This window comes from Muntiacus reevesi, chromosome 16 (genome assembly GCF_963930625.1).
Source record: "Muntiacus reevesi chromosome 16, mMunRee1.1, whole genome shotgun sequence".
NCBI lineage: Eukaryota > Metazoa > Chordata > Mammalia > Artiodactyla > Cervidae > Muntiacus > Muntiacus reevesi.
Genome location: NC_089264.1, coordinates 38,119,076 through 38,140,940, shown reverse-complemented (window position 1 = coordinate 38,140,940; position 21,865 = coordinate 38,119,076). Strand labels below are relative to the sequence as shown.

General features: G+C 37.8%; 1 protein-coding gene across 2 annotated transcripts in view; it reads right to left on the bottom strand.

Moving 5' to 3' along the window:
* SLIT2 (slit guidance ligand 2) overlaps positions 1 to 21,865 on the bottom strand; it is a 387,270-nt gene that overhangs the window by 85,749 nt on the left and 279,656 nt on the right. The window contains exons 10-18 of one of the 2 annotated variants that reach the window (XM_065907114.1): positions 21,291 to 21,362; positions 20,723 to 20,794; positions 16,284 to 16,355; positions 12,091 to 12,234; positions 11,815 to 11,978; positions 10,826 to 10,849; positions 6,968 to 7,118; positions 3,215 to 3,289; positions 1,489 to 1,632 (exon numbers count right to left, since the gene is read on the bottom strand). In XM_065907114.1, coding sequence (XP_065763186.1) covers positions 1,489 to 1,632; positions 3,215 to 3,289; positions 6,968 to 7,118; positions 10,826 to 10,849; positions 11,815 to 11,978; positions 12,091 to 12,234; positions 16,284 to 16,355; positions 20,723 to 20,794; positions 21,291 to 21,362 — 918 coding nt within the window. The remainder of the gene's footprint in view (positions 1 to 1,488; positions 1,633 to 3,214; positions 3,290 to 6,967; positions 7,119 to 10,825; positions 10,850 to 11,814; positions 11,979 to 12,090; positions 12,235 to 16,283; positions 16,356 to 20,722; positions 20,795 to 21,290; positions 21,363 to 21,865) is intronic. The other variant, XM_065907115.1, reaches the window with a different exon arrangement.

Below are 21,865 nucleotides of genomic sequence, written 5' to 3'. Positions count from 1 at the left end.
TGATGGCATTAGCCCTCTGTGGCCTCCTTAGCCTGGCAAAGCAATAAAAGCTACCCTTTTCTACTTCGCCAATATCTTTCTCCACCTTTCTATTCGGCAATGGTGAACAGAGACTGAGTTTTGGCAAACACCCGCCGTTGCCCACCCTGACACACACTGCCCCTTTAAGGAGAAGGCTCTAGTAATATCAGTGACTCAGCCACCATCTAAGAAGGCAGGCTTCTGCCTGTTGCAGGACTTAGTTTTGCCAAGTCACTGAGACAGCTTACGGGAGGGGAATGGGGCAGGAGTAGATGTAGTCACCTGCAGTATAACTTCTCTGCCCTCCTTCTACACACTCCCAGTATCTCCTCCATAAAAAGACCAAAGGGATATTTGCATGACATTTTTCACTTTGCTGGGACTCCGAGTTAGCCCGTGAGAGGGGCCGGCAGGTTGCAGGCTGGTTGTGCTGAGTGGTTTGTCTCCAGGCTACCGTGTGTGCCTTTCACGGACAGGTGCTTTTTTGAGTGGGATGTTAATTGGGATGCTATAGAATGCTGGGGCAAAGTCCTCTCCCTCGCATCTGATAAAGGGCAGGCATGAACTCCCTTGGGTCTCAGTTCCCCTGGGCGTGGCTTTTGGTGCCTTCACGGGCTAGGGTAGGCATTTAGGGGAGACATGGAGTTTAGCCTCTCTTCACTGCAGGTCCCAAGGGCTGCTTCTTGCTTACAACTTCCTTCGTACCTTCCGAAGGTTTCAGATTTGTTGGTGTTTCTTCCAATGTGTAGGCCACCACTTACACCAAACATATTTATATGCTTTCAAGGTTATAAAAACTACATAAACACACTGAATGAAAATTCAGGTAACTCAAGGTGTTGTCCTTACTCGTCAATTCAAGCAACATTTTCCTGGGCCAAAAACCTTTTAGAAACATATAAGATTTCTTTTCCCAGCTTCCCTATCCCTGAGTAAGTAGACATACTCTTAACATGTTTTCTTTGAATTAGATAGTAAAAGAGACACCAGCAGCCAGTTTCTCTTTTTTTCACTAAGACCTTGAAAGGGAAGATGAAGTCTCGAGCTAGGCTTATTCTGCAGATTTGGAATGGGCTCTGAAGCTGGTGACCTTGGCCCAAGACATAGTAATAGACAGAGGAATTTGAATAAAAGGAAAGAGAATGATCATTTTGAGGAAGAAAAGGGAGCCAGATCTGTACAAGCACTGGAACCAAGATGATCTTTTTTGCTGAGGATTCAATAGCCGGGAGAGACTCTATCGATCATTTGTAAGCAACATACTGAAGCCAGAGATATTGGAGTCAGGAATTGTTTGCCTCTAAAATATGTATTTGTGGGTGTGTGAGAGAGAGATTGAGAGGAATAGAGAGACAGAGAGATGGGGAGATGAGGAAGAGCAGGAGCTACTCCCCCTCCCAGGAATATGAAGAACTGGGAATGACAACTCTGTGTTAGAAAAATCACAATGCAAATGAGAATACTTACAAAGTCTTGAGGCTTTCCAAGCCCTTGAACATCTTATGCTGAACATTTTCCAAACGATTACTCGTGAGAAGTATTTCATTCACGCCAGATGCGCCTTCAAACGCTCCCTCTTCAATGTCTGTGATCTTATTGTTGCTAAAGTTTCTAAGTAAAAATGATTGAAACAAATATTTGAAACAATTTCTAACAATAAGGGCACCAAGCAATGCGTCTGATCATTTTCTTTTACTGAACAACCCATCTTGCACAAAACCTCTAAGCTCTTCACGGCCTGGCATTCCCAAGGTTCTGAAAAATCACCACTTTCTGATTCCATCAAGCCAAAGTGATAATAATACAAGCAGGAAACATCTATGCTGAAAGGTGCCAGCCCAATCAGGGATCCACCAGGGCCCCCAGAAATATAAAAACCTTGATGCCAGGTACTGCATTGTGTAAACTTTCATGTTTGCCACCACACTTAATAAGTAACTTTTTTCCAAAGAAATGCCCCTGATTTAAACAGTTTAATGAATTCATTACTCAAAGAAGGCAACTGAGTAGAGAAAAGAAGGAAAAATTAGAATGTGTTGGACTTAGACAACATCATAAATGTATCTGAATATGCCATTGTGCCCATAACCTCTCATGTAATAATGTGTCAGAACAACCAAATTAACTGCCCACATTCTGTATGATACAAAATATTAATGCTTGCCCAGAGGGCAAGAACATCCAGTTGAGGTAGGTAACATCTTCCTAGAGATTTTTTTCTTTCTCAAGGCCCGCTCCAAGACCAGTGATGCCCACAAAATAAGGATCATTTTTAGGTATCATTTTATTCCTTTCAGAGCACTGCACATAGCAGCCTCTGAATAAATATGTATTGAATTGAAAAGCACTTTACAGCTAAAAAGAAAAAGCAGTCCGCCTCAGTGAGAAAGGAGGACGTTTAAGAATTTAGAAACGCTTTGGGAGGCAGTATAATGTGCAGGCCAAGTGCACAGGAAGTACATTCGGTCCGCTCTGCCATTTCCACTCTGTCTGCCTGTGGCTCAGTCACAATGCGACAGCACAGATATCATGAAAGTATGCTTCTCTGCTCCTCCTGGTGTTTCCTGTTACGTTGACAGTGCTCCAATGGCCCTACACTCTTGGCCTCCGTCCTATCCCTCCTTCCACTATCCCCAAGGGAGCTGGATTACTGTCTGAGTGTTGCTGAAACTGCTGAGCTTAGAAACTTACTTTTAAAATATGAGTTGCAGACATGTAGTAACGCACATGAGCTATCAAGCCAGATTACCAATCATTAATTTTGACTATCTTCTAATGAAAGTTTAATGAAGCAAAAACTCAAAACAGTCGACATGAATGTGCTGAAGGAGAAATAACAGCATGGTCTGGTGACTGGTGAAGGAAGTTACAACACATTACTGAACTCATCTCTAATGCACTTAGACTGGGGGGCTCCTGCTGTGACCATGTAACAGACCAGCCGTCAGGGTTAAGGACACTAGGGTTCTGCTACGGAAAACCTGGTCGCCATCACTGACAGGCACGGAAAAGAGCAAACTACTTAGGTTTCTCTCAGAGTTTACCCTCTATTCACATCACAAGTGGTCACCATATGGACATTTCTTTGAATCTTTAATTTCCCCAATTTCCTAAGAAATCGAAGCAAAACTGTAACGGTATAAGAGAACACAACACTAGAGAAATTTTTAAAGATGGCTAATATATGGCTTACATTTTACGTAACTGAGGAAGTTTCTTAAAGATCCCTGTAGCTTCCAAAACTGTAAATTCATTATTGTTGAGGCGCCTAGGGAAAACAGAAACAGAGGAGTTTCATTCCCGAAAGTCAGGAAGAGATTAAATTTTATTTCTCGTACAGAATTATAACATTATTTAATGACGATCCAAAAGAAAAATACCAGACACGTATCAGAAAATTTGTGGGAAGGATGGATATTTTTCAATTTATCCCATATTGTAAGGATCAAAATAAAACATATTAAGAAGCATATAGTAGAAAAAACCAAAATCAAAATTCAAAGCCAACTCTTCATTCAGTAATCTGTAGAGTGTTTTTTCCTCTTTTTTTCCACTCTTACTGCTGCTTCCAGAGGCATTTTAGATCATTTTTTTCCTAGTCACTTGCTCCAGAAATGTTTTTATCAACAACTTTACTGATATACAATTTCCAGACCATACAGGCTACCCTTTTAAAGTGTAAAATTCAGTGGCTTTAAAAATATTCACAAACTTGTGCAACCATCTTTGCTTTCTAATTCCAGAACATATTCACCATCCAAAAAAGAAACCCCCTACCTGTCAGCAGTCACTCTCAATTTCCTGCCCTCTGCTGTCTCAATCCTTAGCAACCACTAATTGATCTTCTGTCTCTATAATAGATTTTCTTATTCTGAATATCTCTTATTAATAGAATCATACAAAATGTGGATTTTTAGCCTGGCTTTTTTAACTTTGCTTAATTTTTATAAGATCTTTCCACGTTTAGCATAGATCGGTACTTCATTCCATTTTATGGCCGAATTATATTTTGTTGTGTGGATATACCACATGTGTTTATCCATTCATCAGCTGATGGATATCTGCGTTGCATCCACTTCTTGATGATTACAAGTAATCCTGCTAGAAACACTGGTGTACAAGATTTTGTGTAAATGTATGATTTCAATTCTCTTAGCTATATACATAGGTGTGAAATCACTGTGTTGTGTGGTAAAGCTATTTAACCATGTTAGCTACCTCAGGAAAAGCTAAACTGCTTTTCAAAAGGGCCGGATCATTTTACATTTCCACCGGCAATGTATGAGGACCCCAATTTCTCTCATCTGTTACTGTCTTTTTTAAAAGCCATTCCAGTGGATGTGAAGTGCTACCTCACTGTGGTTTTCATTTGTATTTTCCACATGCCTAGTGATCCTGAGCACTTAATCATGTGCTTATTGGTCATTTAGATATCTTCTTTGGAGAAATATCCATACACATAATTTGATCACTCTTTAGTCTGGTAAGGTATTTTTTTGAGTGGGGTGGCGGGAGGGAAGAACAGCCACACACGTATCTTGCAGGATCTTAATTCCTCGGCTGGGGAATTGCACCCACGCCCTCTGCAGTGGAAGCTCTACGTCTTAACCAACGAACTGATAGGGCAGTCTCAGGTAAGGTAGATTTTAATCGCTGGATTTCAAGAACTCTTTATGTATTCTGGATATGAGTTCCTTACAGATAAATGTTTTGCAAATATTTTCTTCCCAGGACTAATTTTTAAAAATCATAATTTCTTAAAACACACACAACCTTTGCTGAAAGATAAACTAGGTACTAGTTTCTAAATTCATGAGTGACAGGTAAACTTATTTTAAGTATTATCATGCTGAAAGATATAATTTGAATTGTTTGCAGAGTTATTGAACATAAATATAACTCCGTATATGACAGTAAGCACAGAGTTTGGAGATTTTATTACATGGTCACCACACATTTCTAAAGTTCTAGACCTATGAAATAGCTTCATGTACTAACAGAAATTAAAAAAAAAATCCTTGTATGACAAAACCCACTGAAAAATTAAAAAAAAAAAAATCCTTATAGCCACTAGGTAATTAGCTTCTGTCATCTTTTTGAAAGCACTGTATAATTTTTAAATATGTAAATTGATTAAAATTCATTAAGTTAACAGGCATCAGCATAGGTACTGTGGGAGATAAACTGTAAAACAATCCCTGATAAACTATAAAACAATCCCTGTCATCAAGGGGTTATAATCTAGCTGTACATGAAAGAATTATACAGGCATAAAAAGACAACCAACTTTGCAAAGCAGTTAATGACAAATACCAGATGGTGCTAGACATAAACATTACTAAGATGTTCTAAAAGTGATGAGGTTTCATTAGGTTTTTTTCTTTTTCTTTTTGGATTTTTTAAGAAACCCTAACATTAAATGTACTTTTATAAATAAGTCAGTAAAGGCCAACACAGATGGACACAGAATCTATAAATAATTCAACAAATATATTTTAGAACCTTGTATGTGCTAAGCCCTATGTTAGTATTATAAATATAGATCTGCTCACACTTTATCATTTTCAGTTTTTCCTGCTATGTTATCCACTGTTCAGAAAAAGAAAATTATCTTTTGTGTTTTATACTTGATAATCACTGAATCCTTCCACTTATGAGTCAGTGAATTATAATATAGCTGATAAAAAAGGACTCTGGTTGAATTCACAATGAACAGAGGTTCAAAATGTTGACTCCAAACTACTTTATTTGGTTGCTGAAAAGACTAAATACATTAAAAAATGATTAAGTGCTTAGAAACGGGTTTGGACACAGTGAAAGTGTTAGTCACTCAGCTGTGTCTGACTCTTTGCGACCCCATGGACCGCCGGACTTCTCTGTCCCTGGGATTTTCCAGGCAAGAATACTGGAGAGAGTCTTCTCTCTCTAGGATTGTCTTCTCCAGGGGATCTTCCCGACCAGGGATCAAACCTGGGTCTCCTGCATTGCAGGCAGATTCTTTACCACCTCAGCCACCAGCGAAGCCCTTGGACATAATTCATACCCAAGAAAGTGAGTCGCTAAATCATGTCTGACTCTTTGCCACCCCGTGGACTATACAGTCCATGGAATTCTCCAGGCCAGAATACTGGAGTGGGTAGCCTTTCCCTTCTCCAGGGGATCCTCCCAACCCAGGGATCGAACCCAAGTCTCCCACATTGCAGGCGGATTATTTAACAGCTGAGCCACAAGGAAAGCCCAAGAATACTGGAGTGGGCAGCCTAACCCTTCTCCAGGGGATCATTCCCATCCAGGAATTGAACCAGGGTCTCCTGCATTGCAGGCGTAATTCTTTATCAACTGAGCTATCAGGGAAAGTGAAAGTGAAAGTCACTCAGTTGTGTCTTGACTCTTTGCCACCCTTTGGACTATACAGTCCATGGAATTCTCTAGAACAGAATACTGGAGTGGGTAGCCTTTCCCTTCTCCAGGGGATCTTCCCAACCCAGGGATCAAACCCAGATCTCCCGCACTGCAGGCAGATTCTTTACCAGCTGAGCTATAAGAGAAGCCCAAGAATACTGGAGTGGGTAGCCTACTCCTTCTCCAGCAGATCTTCCTGACCCAGGAATCGAACCAGTGTCTCCAGCATTACAGGTGGATTCTTTACCAACTGCTCTATCAGGGAAGCCCCCAAGTAATAAGTATCAAATGGATGCATTGTTATTAGCATTATCAAGTGCTAACTGAACTTTTGAGAGTTATTTTCTGTAGATGTACCTTGGACCAGAAAGAAGAAGGAAGAGAGCCTCTAATACTTACACTTGTACGAAAAAGAGTTATGCCAATGTGTGTCAATTAAAATTAACATAATTACTGAGGATGAAAGGGCAAGAAAAGAATCCCAACGTTTTGATGCTCTCGTTCCCTCCTTCTGAAACTGGATTCTGCTGGGAGATGAACTTACAGCTCTGCAGTGTACTGGGGAATGTGGTCTGGGATCTTGGTGAGTTTTTGATTGGAGCAGTCCACTGTGGTCCCTTCGCAGCGGCACTTTTCAGGACAAGCCAAATCGGCAAAGCAGTCCCCACTTAATTTTGATCGATAATCTTCTGTACCTATTGAGGATTCAAGCCAAAAAAGAAGATACTGAGTCTGAAAGTTAGAATATTTGTTAATTTGTAGGAAGAAAAAAGTAAGGTAACTATAGATTATGCAGCAGGGAGACAACTTGGGGAATTTTGGTCAATGGATGTCAGGAAAGGGTTAAAACAAGGGCTTGGAATTTGCTGGAAAAAAGAGTAACCGGATTCACAGGACAGGAAAACATTAACAGAGTTGAGCTTTTCACAGCTGTACTTTCTGCTGATCCAGTTGTGGGCCATTCTAGCCTATTTGACAGCTAGTCACACAATGGCTACTAATCGTGAAACCGTTTATTTTTTTTCTCTGAGTCAAGAATTGAAAATGTATCCAGTAATAAACATATGCCTATGTATCATTTTCAATCAGGGCTTTCAAGGCAAATAGATGGACTCAGGTTTTTAAATTTTCTATGGTCTTTTATTATTCTCTCCCTCTCACATAATCTTCAGAAATGCTTAAAAAGCCCTCTTTTGTTCATTTGGATTTTATAAAAAGAGACAAGTCAACCCTGATTTAAGCCTCAGCAGCTTGTCATGCTGTAGAAAGCTGCGTGACGTTCCATGGTGCTTGACGGAACCATGTTTTACTCATACCTGGCAACCACATGGTTAGATCAAGCACAACAGAAAATCTCGCTACATAACCACTACACCATCCACTAGGCCAGGGGGAAGACCAAGAGGAGAGATGGAGGGAAGCAGGAGAGAGGCTACAGACGCTCTGGAAACGTAATACTGTTTACATGACATGCATTCTTCCCGCAAGAATGTGTATGACCATAGTAAGAGCATTACTACCGAAGGGTTCCTGGAAACACAAAGAAGGGGCTACACTGAAAGGCGCCTCCCGCGTTCCTCGGAACTGCAGAATGGAAACAACAGCTTTTTCGGGAACAACATCCAGGGAGAAGTTGAAGGTGCGCTACAAGGACAACAGAGAGGCTCAACAGATCTGTGGTGTCTTCTTGAAAAAAATAAAAACAAATAAGAAGGCGCAAAAGAGTGAGACTAAAGGAAGATACATCAGGATTGAAAAGGGAGGATATTATGTTTCAGATCAGACACTTTTACTTACAGCCCAAATGGTGAATTCCTGAAAAAGGAAAGATCACCCAGAAAGAAAGAAAGACAGAGCAAACCCAAGTAAGATTCACATAGTATATATATAACTCACGAAGGTCTAGTCCTTCCTCTCTGACTGTGGCAATTATTGGGGAATGGCCTGGTGTGACAGGAACCGTCAAGCTTTGTAAACTTTCATAATCATTTTGTGAAGCACAGTGGTCTTACAGGAAAAGCAATGGCATACAAGATGCATGGCACAAATTAAGTTCTTGTCAAGTCCTTTAAAAGATGAACTCTCTTTCCAAGATAAATTTTGTTCTGAGTGATCACTGTACTATCTAGATGCCATCCAGAACAGTGGTAGGCAAACAGACACGTAAAATGAAATAAAACGCAGATCATGAGATCGATCATCAAGGACTCCCACTGGAAAATTTGGACAAAACCTTAGGTCTTGTGGTTTACATGATTTTAATGACGTTTTCAACTCATAAATAATGTTACTGAATTAAAAGGAATCAGGATCTTGGAAGAAGTTCGCAAAGTTGAACATAATAGTTTCATTACATTTGGCAATTAATGTCATGACATTTACGACATGACATGAGGATCTGTCGTATTGTGGCTTAAGTTTTCATTTTAAAAGTGAAACAAAGAAAATGCAGGGAATAAAGTGTAAAATGACAGATACACGAGGTATTTTACATTGAAAATAATCTGCATTCAATGCAATGACAATAATACTTATTTTATGACTACTCTCTCAGTAAGCTTAGATTTTAATTAATATCTGGGGGTCGGGGAGAGGGAGCAGAGGCTCAAATAAATTTTCTGAGTCCTGACTTCTAGAATTACGCTTTTAAATCATGTAAACTGAATAATCAGAAATTGACAATTAAGCCATGATATCTGATAAAGAGGGTTTTGTTTTTTTTTTCTCGCAAAACCTATTTTAGCTGCTGTTAATCTTATTAACAGCATCACCGACTCAATGCATATCTGACTCGATGGATGGCATCACTGACTCGATGGGCATGAGTCTGAGTAAGCTCTGGGAGGTGGTGATGGACAGGGAAGCCTGGTGTGCTGCAGTCCATGGGGTCACAAAGAGTTGGACACGACTGAGCAACTGAACTGAACTGAATCTTATTAACAAAATTTTGAAAACCACCTGATTTTGTTCTTTACTTGGTGAATTTGAAATACTATTTCTAATTATTGAAAAAGCGTATTTAAATGTAACAGATTGAATATTTTGATAATAATTATATTAACTTCTCTAATTTGGACATTTAAGTAATATCAATGTTTTATCCTATGGGGGGGTTCTGTTTTTCAATATAACTTTTTCTGGGTAATAGTTATCAGATGACTTTCTATTTAAAAATTGGGTAAAAATAATAAATTTTGAAGATTGCCAGTGAAGGCCAATTTTTCTTTTCAACATGTTACTTCTTCTGGAGCCAGTGTAATATACAAAATATTACTGATCATTCAAGTCAAAATATGTGATAAAACAAAATCGGTTAAATGCATAAAATTATTCATATTATAATTCAACAATGGGAAGCAAAGTATAGTTCCTTAAAATAGAGACCAAACCTAGAATTCTTAAGAGAAAAGGTGTTCTTTTTTCCACTAACAGTTTAGAAATATCTTTTTTTAGAACTATTAAAATATTTTATAGTTTAGAATATACCCAGGAGATTACAAATGTAGCCAATAAGTTACTAACATGTATTTTTAAATAATAGTTTAAACAAACAAGTCAAGAGGCATTTTACACAATTGGCAGGCAAGGAAGAAATAAGTAAAGAAACATACTTCAAAGAGCTAGTTCTAGAATCATCAGCTTTGACAGTGTTAAGACTGCAGTGATAAAATATTTCAATTATTTTTCTAAGAAACACTCCATTCAACTAAGTTATTCAAGGCACTGGGTGCTCATGATACTTTCAGGATGGATGTCAATCCTGCTTTCATGGAGTTGTTATACTACGAGTCCAAAGATGCAAAAATTTCAGATCATAAACAAAGTACAGCTGCACATAAACCAGTAGGAAGCTGATGCTTTGGTATAAAAAGTGAAGCACAGCAAACTAAGTAAAGCAAAAAGTAAGGGATACTTTTTTAGTATAGAAAAATCTCTATAAAAGAGTAAATCTCATGATTGAAAACACAGTTTTGTGTGTTTGTGACTGATTGCATGTAGAACTAGTTCTTTGACAACAGAAAGGTCTGTCTTTAAAACCAGCTCAAGAAGCTATATTTTAAAAACAGGTTGAAAGGTCAGATATACAACATAAGGAGAGAAAATGATTTAAGTAGAAAGCCATAGGTTCAAACATTTTAGCTACTGTGAGAAATTTTAGATAATGTGCCAGAGTGAGAGAGAGAGGAAAAAAAAGTGGAAGTTTAATAATATATATGTTTAACATCAGAAGCTGCATGCAAAGGTCAGGTTTTCAGGAAACAGTTACTAGTGATCTATGCAGAATCTAGCTACAGAGTATCCACTGGACTTTTGAAAGCATGCATATCAAAGTTTTAGAAGCTAGGTTTTATAAGTGAGGAAAAGGTGTCTGCAGTTAGTCCTACTACCGAGCAAAACCTACCTGGAATGAAATACTGTTCTTTAGCTAAATAAAAAAAAGAGAAAAAAAATAGAAGATGCACCTGAATGTCAGCAAGCAGAGATATGAGTTATATTAGATTAAGAATGGACTAAAGTTACTATAGATAATTAAGTGAAAAAAATGTATATTCACAGCAGTGGCTGAAGTATAACCATGAGTAGAAATGCATCTAGAATCATGGACAATAAACGGCTTGTTTTGATATTAGCTTTTTAGTATGAATTAACTGCCGAATGTGAAATAACGCCTGGAATAGTTAGGTAGTGTACTACCCAAAACATAAACAATGCATTTTATTTTGAGAAAATAGAAAGGATTATACCAAAGCAAATAGTAAATTTCAATGAACTAAGTTTTCTCTTTAATATTAATACAATGCACCTATTTTCACTTTTTATAAGTAAATGCAATATTCCCAAAGTGTTAAAAGATGGCCTTTTAGAAAAAAAAATATATATTCTCACAGTTCTAGTCAAAATGTGAGAACATAAAGCTAGAAACAAAACATTGCTTTCCTGTGAGAAGCAAGGAATTCAGAGTATTCTGTTTCCCCCTACTTCTGAACCTGAGCAAATCAAGTAACTAAGTCTCAGTTCACTTTCTCAGAGAAATAGACAATTAACTACTTCACTGTTGCTCAATGGAAAACAATACAACAGACACGAGATTTAACAGGCACTGAGTTAGAAGGCCATTGTTAAATTCAAACCGTGGGATTACAGCCTGAAGTACCCAGGCATCTTTCTTCCTTTATTTCTTCTGCTGGATAGTGTGTTAAAAAGGTTACATGTAGGGATTCTATGTGAATGGTGTCTACAGTTCTCTTTATATTTTTCTTCATGGGCAGAAGAAAAAGAAATACAGTTCTGTAATGTTTGGCAATTTAGTCGAAGGTCAGCTGTCTTTACATCTCATTAACTACTGTTTTCAGCAACACAGGGGAAATGTGACACAAAGTAAGAAATTACCTGAACAACGGAATTTCTTGCTTTTGATCTGTCCAATTCTTTTGTTTGCCAGTCGCCGGGGACTGGTGCAGCGGGCGCCACTGGTCTCAATTGGGTTGGTATGGAGATAATCCGCCAGCCACTTGAGATGGCAGTCACAAATAAAGGGGTTCTGGGCCAAATGCCTTTCAGAAACACATACAGAACACTTTTACACACGACTTGCAATGAACTCAACTCTCAAATCCAGAATGAAAACAATGATCATCAAATCTGATCCTGATTCTATATACATACATGGTTTGAATGGCCCGGAGAGGTGAAAAGGTCCCCTTGGCGATGGTCTGAAGCTTGTTGTCGTATAAGGAGAGAAGGTTCAGGTTGTGCAGATCCTGAAAAGCATCTACCCGAAGGCAGTTTATCTTGTTGGCATTCAGTAATCTGTTAGATCAAATAGTCATAGAATTAATTACAGTGTAGTATTTCATTAACCCACCTTCAAGACTCTTGTTCTTGAGAAAACACAATCAAGAAATTCATTTCTTTTAACCTTGACACTAAGATTTAAATGTCATTATTGAGGTATCATAGGTTGAAGATTTGGGGTCATGGCAGATAAAGCAAGGGTCATATCTAATGATTGGATTGCCTAAATCTAGTGGTCCTTACACATTTATCCAACAAAAATTATTAAAGATATTCTCTGGAAGGTGCAGAAGTACAGCAATAGACAAACGTGGGTGAGACAAGCTTTTGCTGTCAAAGGCTCCATAAAGTCCTCATAAACATTAGTCCTTGGAGCTGCTCTATGAAAAAGAAGTTCAATCCATTCTCAGAACAGTAGCTGGAGTGAGACTTCTAAACATAGATCAGATCATGTCACTCCTCTCCCAAACCATGGAGTAACTCCCAATTTGCTCTGAATAACCCAAGACCTGACAATAGCCCAAAATTCCCAATGGGATCTTTGATTCCCTTTTCCAAACTCTTGCTGTTCTTTAGTCACTAAGTCATGTCCAACCCTTTGCGATCCCATGGACTGTAGCTTGCCAGGCTCCTCTCTCCATGGGATTCTCCAGGCAAGAATACTGGAGTGAGTTGCCATTTCCTCTTCCAGGGGATCTTCCTGACCCAGGGATCAAACTCACATCTCCTATGTCTCCTGCATTGCAGACGAATTCTTTATCCATTGAGCCATCAGGGAAACTCTATTCTGCAGTATAGATATCCAATTCACTTTGTTTGGCACAGTATCTCACAAACTTTTTTTTCTCATATGCTGCTGCTAAGTCACTTTAGTCGTGTCTGACTCTGTGCGACCCCATAGACGGCAGCCCACCAGGCTCCCCCATCCTCGGGATTCTCCAGGCAAGAATACTGAAGTGGGTTGCCATTCCCGTCTCCAATGCATGCATGCATGCTAAGTCACTTCAGTCGTGTCCGACTCTGCGTGACCCTATGGACAGCAGCCCACCAGGCTCCTCTGTCCACAGGATTCTCTAGGCAAGAATACTGGAGTGGGTTGCCATTTCCTTCTCCATTTTCTCATATATTTTACCAGTATTCAATATTAGGATTATGTGGAGCCATGGTTTATAGATCTGGCACAAACGTCATCCTTATAGGTTACATGTCACCTTGTCTGTACTTTTATTCATGCTTGCTTCACCTATGGGAGTACATGGGTCCTGCTCTCCATCTGCCTCAACCATCTGGCCTATCAAGACCTCAGAGGAGGCTCACTTTCTCCAGAGCAAGACTTTTTCAGAATACAATTTCCACCCAACTAACAAGCTCCTTCCTCTACTTTCCAAAGCAAGTTAGTCAGTGTTACCTAGTTTCATCAACTATTTTATACAGGCCCACATATTTGCCTGCAGAGTTTAGCGTTCTGGGGGCAGAAAAATTTTTGATAGTTATTCTCTCTCACCATTTAGTTCAGAGCTTTGATGCTTAGGATTTTAACAAATGCTTGGCAGCTCAAAAATATGTGCTATATGGTTTGGGTGTGATGTCTTTCTATCTAACGCACTGAATACTGTTTTGCAATTTGCCCAACAGACCCTCTGTGATTAACAAAGGGTATTTCAGTTTTACTTGCTTTTTAAATATCTCAACTCTCTGCCTGTGCAAAGTCAGGACTTCCTCAAGGTAGTTCTCTTTGCTGTACTTGTCTTTATTTTTTAACTCACCTTTGCATTTTCCCTGGTAGATCAGATGCTTAAGAATCTGCCTGCAATGCAGGAGACCTGGGTTTGATCCCTGGGTGGGAAGATCCTCTAGAGAAGGGGATGGCAACCCACTCTAGTATTTTTGCCTGGAAAATTCCATGGACAGAGGAGCCTGGCGGGCTACAGTCCATGGAGTCACAAAGAGTCAGACACGACTGAGTGATTAACACTCTCACTTTGCTTCTTTTTATTTTTTTATGGACATACTATTTAGGTGTGTTTTCTTTCTTTATGTTTTTGTCCACACCATGTGACATGTAGTATCTTAGTTCCTGAACCAGGGATCAGAGTTGTTTTTTTTTTTTTTTTTTCTTTAATCTTCTTTTAGGAACTGCAGTTTTGGCCTTCTCTGTGGTCTATAAAATCCTTTCCTAAGAGCTTATAGGCCTAATGTGAGGTATGGACTGATTAATCCCATACCTCCTCACTCAGGGCCATGACAGACGGCATATAGCTAACTAAAAGAGGAGTCAGGCAGCAGAATGCCAATACAGGGAGAAAGCAGGGAGTCTGGGAGACAACGAAAGAAAGTGCTTCTCTGAGAATTTTGTACTTACTTTCCTTTCAGGTGGTCCAGAAATCGGGGGAGAAATATTGAACACTACTTTCTTTCGTTTCTTCCATTTACCTACTTCTCCCAAATATCTCATCTGTTCAAATGGATCTAAGAAGCTTAACTGAATCAAATTCTCAGCTAACCTTACAAAGTCAATTGTGCCTTGTTAGTCCCGGCAGGCTTAGTCTAGGGAAAGAATTTAAGGCACAGTGAGAAAGCTGGTTTTTTGAGTAAGATTTATCTACATAGAGATTCCAAGGGTTTATTAACCCATTTACTACATCAACTACCAATAAGTATGGGAGGAAAGGAACAAAAGGTGCAACTTTAAGTGTCGATACCACACGGGGCAGTGGTAGCAGAAGAAATTAGAAGTAAATGGGAAAGAGAACAGTGCTAGGAAATTGTGGAAGAACTGATAGAAAAGCACATAAAAAACAGACAACACTTGTCTGTGGCACACAGCTATACCTAACTTCCTTGCAAGGGTTGTAAAATAATTTGATGCCCAAATAAAATCACTAGGTTACAAAAGCCAGTATTTAGCATGGCTGATTGGTTTGTTGTAAAATGAATTTATTGGGTTATATAGCATTAAGAAGAGAGAGAATGGAACAGAATTGACAGTACGATATATAATAAGGTTAAATATTGCTTTGTTAACAATTTGTTTCATGTGTGTGTGTGAGTATGAATAGGGCTGTGATATATAATATGCTTCTGCATAATAATAAACAGTTAAAATATGAATAATAGGATATAATGATAACCATACATTTATCAAGTAAAGAAAAAGATCCACATTTTGGAAGTTTGTGGGATTAGGAACACATTTTTACCAAGTAAATGGTACAAAACTAACACCAACAAATGCATACACTCAAAAGAGAAAACAGCATTCTAAACTTAAAATTTTAAAGTAAACTGGCTGTGAGCTAGCTGAGAGCAGAAATTGTAGCATACTCATCTTTTCCTCCATAGCAGCTAGGTCAGTGTGTGCCCCAAAAGAGATATCCTATAAAAGTTTGGGGATTTGAATAGATTTTGATGATCCAACACTAACAATCTTAGTATTAACATATGTTTTTCTCAATCTCATTTTCATATGAGCATTCATTATGACATCTGGAGTCAATTCTTATTCTTATAAATTTGTATCATAAATACTTCTTTTGAGACAAATGAGTTGTAGCTATTCTCTAAGCAGAGTGGTCTTTAAATATTAAAATCCAGGAAATTTACAGATGATTCTTTCACTAAAGATTAGTTTGTTAACACTCTGTCCTAGACTACAAGAGACCATTTTTGTGTTGGGGGGTTTTATTCTAGTATTGTCACTGTTAGAGATTTTTTTGGACAAAGGTGAATAAACATATTACCATGTCTTCCTCCTTCCCAAGTACTACTAAATCAAAACAGATAAATTTCATAAAGGGCTAAGATTGCAGAAACTTTAAATGACAGAACAGCTGGGACGCTCACATTTATGACACTGTGGAAAGAAAGGTTTGGGGACAATTTCAAAGTATTGTGTCTTCAAATAAATAACCATCATCAATGTTAGCTTCACTAATCTTTTCCATTTCATTAAACTGTGTCATTTTGGATCAAATTTTTCTGAAGCCTTCATGAAAATATGAGATGGTACAGTGAGTAAAATATACTATTTAGGTTCAACAGATGAAAAACAATCAAATACTTACAGTAGCTGTAAGGAAAACAGTCCTTCAAATAAACTTTTTGGGAGTTCTGTGATTTTATTTCCATAGAGGACACTGGAAAACACATGATTTAAACAAACAAAAAGAAATAAACTTAGAGACCAGCCAGCAAAACAAATTTATCCAAACAAACATGTTCAGGCATAAACGAGGTTAGTAAGCTCCATATATCATAAAGCCATAGCAGAGTAAACAAACTTTAATTTGGAAATGTTTCTCCCCTGATTATGGTGTGTGCCTATGGTAGAAAGTTTGGAAACCAGAGAAAAACAAAAAATTAAGAAAAATTAACACGATTTATAATTTTACTGTCCTTTCATAGAAATGTCCACTGTTAATGTGTCACGTTTTTATACACAAATACACACAGCTCTTTTTATGAAAGCACACGGGATATAACAAAGCAGAACGCTAACCTGAAATCCATTGTTCTTCAAAGGGGTAACATTTAGAATTATCATAATGGCTAAGAGTGAAAGGAATCCATATGTGTAAAATATTTGTTTTAAATATATAATGTATATACATCATAAATGTAAAATTTGCAAAGACAGTGATCATTAACATTTACACAGACTTTTTAAAATGTATGTTCCCCAAAGAAATATGAATAGGAATGCATCCTTGTGTCCTCACCCCGCCCCCCCCCAACATTAGCCACTAAGTGTAACTATAAAGTGCATGGACCTCAACAATCACTTTAGAACATCTAGTGCCTAGGCTCTGGCACACAGTGATGTTCTAACATGGGATTGATGAATAAATATTGTTTGAAGAGGAAAATGAGGTAAAAATTAGCAGAAATGGTGAAATGAGAGGATTTCAACAGCAAGGAACTGAAAACGATCGACTCATCATGCTGGCTACTGACAACAGGTCTGCAATGACGCCCTTCTCTTTTCAGCCTCATAAAGGAGGGGAGGGACCATAATAATGTGAAGGAAAAGACAGACATTATATTTTTAAGGGGACAAATGAGTTGTAGCTATTCTCTAAGCAGTCCATGGTGTCGCGAAGAGTGGGACATAACTTGGCAACTGAATAAAAACAACAATCAAGAGTTATAAAAATGTGTATATAAATTTTTAGTAAGTAGTTTCTCTCAGGAATTTAAGGAAAAAAATCAGAGACAAATACAATATTTTATGTGCTAAATATTAATTGTGGCCTAATTTATAATGGTGAAAAATGAAATACAAATAAAATGTTCCCAGATTCTAAAGAAGGGGATTGGCTAAATATATATTTCACATTGATAAAAATCATGTTTGAAGAAACACTTGGTGACATGAAAGTATTTATGATATTATGTGTATGATTTGTGCCAGTCACATCCAGCTCATTGTGGCCCCATGGACTGTGGCCCATCAGGTTCCTCTTCCATGGAATTTTCCAGGCAAGAATACTGGAGTGGGTTGCCATTTCCTACTTCAGGGGATCTTCCCGACCCAGGGATCGAAGCCACATCTCTTGCATCCCCTGCATTGGCAGGCAGGTTCTTTACCACTAGTATCACCTGGGAAACCCTTATGATATGATATTAAGTTTAAAACAGCAAAATACTGAAGAATATATCACAGTATAATTTCATAAAAAAACATATACTCATATATACTTAGAAAAAAGTGGATGATCTCTAGATTGCAGGTGATTTGTCATTCAGAGGTCATTTGAATTTGCATCTATCTATATATTTTAAAAAATTTTCTCTACAGTGGGCATATATACGTTTAGAGTCAGAAACATTTGTCTGGAAAAGAAATAAATGGATATTATAAAATGTAAAATAAAAAGCTGAAATGAGAATCAAAATATGTTTGGCAGCTGTACCTGACTTCTGTTCAGAAAGGAAGGGAAATGACAATGCAAGAGAGATGAATCAGAGTGAGGAAAAAGCTGTTCCCTTTTAAGATGTCAGTGAGAGGTGGGATAAATTATAAAATATGAAGAAAATTCTTAAGGAAATAAGTCTGGGTACTATATTGTACAAGTAGACATACCATTTGTATAGATTCTAGTGGTACAGTTATACGGTTTGACATAAAAAGTCATTTATGTAGAATATAGATATTTTTAAAAATGTAAGTCAGAGAAGAAACAATTTTAAAGACACAGGAACAAAAGAGAATTCTATATTGTCAGACTCAAGGAGTAAAGGCATTAAGAAAGGGTAAAGCAATACTAAGATATGTCTTTAGGTCAAGAATAAGAGAAAGCGGGCTTTAGGGAACAAATAATCAGATCAAGTTGGCACCAATTTGGGTATTCAATAGAATAGCATTCAAGTAATGCATTCAGCAATAGATATTATACATTTACTATGTGCCAGGAATTTTGCAGGTTCTAAGCTTGGTGCCCAATTAAACTGAATCCACCTGTTACTTGTTCATGTGTGTGTGCAGGCTAAGTTGCTTCAGTTGTGTCTGACTCTGTGGGACCCCATGAACTGTAGCTTGCCAGGCTCCTCTGTCCATGGGATTCTCCAGGCAAGAATACAGGAGTGGATAACTTGTTCAATGTTCATCATTTGCCCATGTGCCAGTCACTGATATAACCGAGATAAATACAAGGTATGGTTTCAAAGAGTCAACCAAAAGGGTGCATGATCGCACTTTACATTTTCTGCCAGCAGTTGTTTCCCTGGTTTTGGACATCATATACTAAAACAAACAAACAAACAAAAATGAACCTAGGCAGACACTGCAGGTGAAGTGATAGTTTTCCTTTTTTTTTCCGGTCCAAAGAAAATTGCAGTTTTCTGAGCAGACCAGCATCAGTTCAGTTCAGTTCAGTTGCTCAGTCGTGTCCGACTCTTCGCTACCCCATGGACTGCAGCACTCCCGGTCTCCCTGTCCATCACCAACTCCCAGAGTTTATTCAAATTCATGTTCATTGAGTCAGTGATGCCATCCAACCATCTCATCCTCTGTTGTCCCCTTCTCCTCCTGCCCTCAATCTTTCCCAGCATCAGGGTCTTTTCAAATGAGTCAGCTCTTCGCATCAGGTGGCCAAAGTATTGGAGTTTCAGCTTCAACATCAGTCCTTCCTTTGAACACTCAGAATGGATCTCCTTTAGGATGGACTGGTTGGATCTCCTTCCAGTCCAAGGGACTCTCCAGAGTCTTCTCCAAAACCATAGTTCAAAAGAAACAATTCTTCAGCGCTCAGTTTTCTTCACAGTCCAACTCTCACATCCACACATGACCACTGGAGAAACCATAGCCTGGACTAGACGGACCTTTGTTGGCAAAGTAATGTCTCTGCTTTTTAATATGCTGTCTAGGTTGGTCATAACTTTCCTTCCAAGGAGTAAGCGTCTTTTAATTTCATGGCTGCAGTCACCATCTGCAGTGATTTTGGAACCCCCAAAATAGTCTCTCACTGTTTCCACTGTTTCCCCACCTATTTGGCATGAAGTGATGGGACTGGATGTCATGATCTTAGTTTTCTGAATGTTGAGCTTTAGGCCAACTTTTTCACTCTCCTCTTTCACTTTCATCAAGAGGCTCTTTACAACCCAGATAAGCTGGTACATCTCCTCCCCTTGGTATGAGTGTAAAGTATTCTACAAACCCCAGGTGTTTATCTAAGTATCACACATGTGTATCCTGAAATTCTCACTGGCTACTATTGACTTCGGAAGTTCCTAAGAGCACTGCAGTAATTTACATCAATAAGAACTCTTCTGTAAGCATCTCCTCAAACAAAGAAACCAGATTTCATTTTTAAACTTTAAAATTAAAATTTGAAATAATATATACTCTACTTAGTGGACTTCTGAAGATTTTATACAAATTTGAAGGAATAACAGTCTCTATAAATTCACTTTAGAGTCACTCTAATTAATACAGCGATCTCCCTGGAAGTCCTTTTGACATTAAAAAGCTGTCATACTTTTCTTATATTTGTTCTTTGAGAGATTAAAGCTGGTTCTTTCAGGGAAGCCTTTAAAGTGATGAAGTAGAGGGTTGGAGGGAGGTCCTTTCACCGGTTATCTTTCACTGTTCTCTGCACGACTTTGCCTAGTATCATTCTAAATGGGACTGTAATTGCCCCCAGTGACAGTGAGTATGGGTTTAAGGATGGGATTATAAATGCAGTACTGATTGGAGCCTCCAAAGTAAACATTTTCCCTTTACTTCTGTAAGAAAACACTGTCAAAAAAGGGGTTCATACTCGAATTCTAAACAGTCAAACTATCGAATTCTAAAATATAAACCCCTAAAAATTGGCTGATTTTAGTGACAGGTAGCAGTTCTCCATAAAAATGACAAAATTCACTAATGACTTATAATAATTAATACTGTTAGTAATGCATAGTAAAACACATAAAGGAAAATATCCCTTAAATCCCAATTAAAACATAGAGCCATTATTCCTTATGCATTCTACTTTCCTCCAGTTATGTGGTCAATACTTACAGTGAATTCAGAGAGCGTAGTCCTTGGAAAGCATCTGGTGCTAGCTCAGAGATCTGATTATTGCTCAGGTCGCTAAGATTAAAAATAGGGTTAGGTTAAATTAAATATAATGTCAGTGAGATTTACTGCAGGAGAAAGCTATTTATTGCCTTTACATGTCAGTTTTGTACCTATCAATATGTGTATAATATTTGCAACATCTGAAGCATCCTAAACTTTTTAAAAAATCACACTTGTAAATCAATTATTGGCTATTTTTCTAAATTATTATTAAAGACAGCATGTCTTATTTTTGAAAACAGAACAGTTAAGAATTTGACTGCATAATATATTGACCACATATGTTCACACTAGTGTGAATTAGTATGCTAAATTACAGAGAACTTAATAAATTAATATTTTAGCTTTTAACATTACACTATTATAGAACTAGCAACCAGATAGTCACATCGCTTAATATTTAAGCTGTCAAACACTTAAATATTCATACTTAAATGGATGTCTTTGCATGCTCATGACCTGTATAATTTTTAAAAATTTCATTGATTTCAGAATATTATTCACTCACATTCTTCTAAGCTTTTTATATGGTGAGAAAGCTCCAGGAGGGATGACCTTGATTGAGTTCTGTTCTAAACGTCTGCAATGAAAAATATATTCAATTTTTAAATAGAAATGTGAGCTCTCAGATATGTTTAATTCAAGTCATGTCAAGAAGCAAAGGTGACACGCTTCCTGAGTGATATTTTCTTGCTTTTTTCTCCAAAAAGACTATTAAAATTAATTGTGCTCCTCCCTAAACATGGTGCAAGATTGGGAGTAAAAACAAAGCAACTGTGAAAACAATAAGAAGACTCTGGTTTTTAAGCACTGTGGGTTCATTAATATTTAAGCCTGGACTTTGTATAAAAGAGAGAACACCTATGTTGGGAATACATTTTACCAAGTTCAGTATCAGTAAGAGAAATATGTTCTAACACTGAAGAGATGTAGAACATGCTTTAGAGATAACTATAACTCTTCCACAAAAGACATTATTGTTGAATATTAAATTTTATAAGCCATTTCCTCTACAGAAAGCATGTTATAGGTTGAAAAAACTGTTATATGCATAAAATTAAGTTTGAAGCTTCTTCTGAGGCA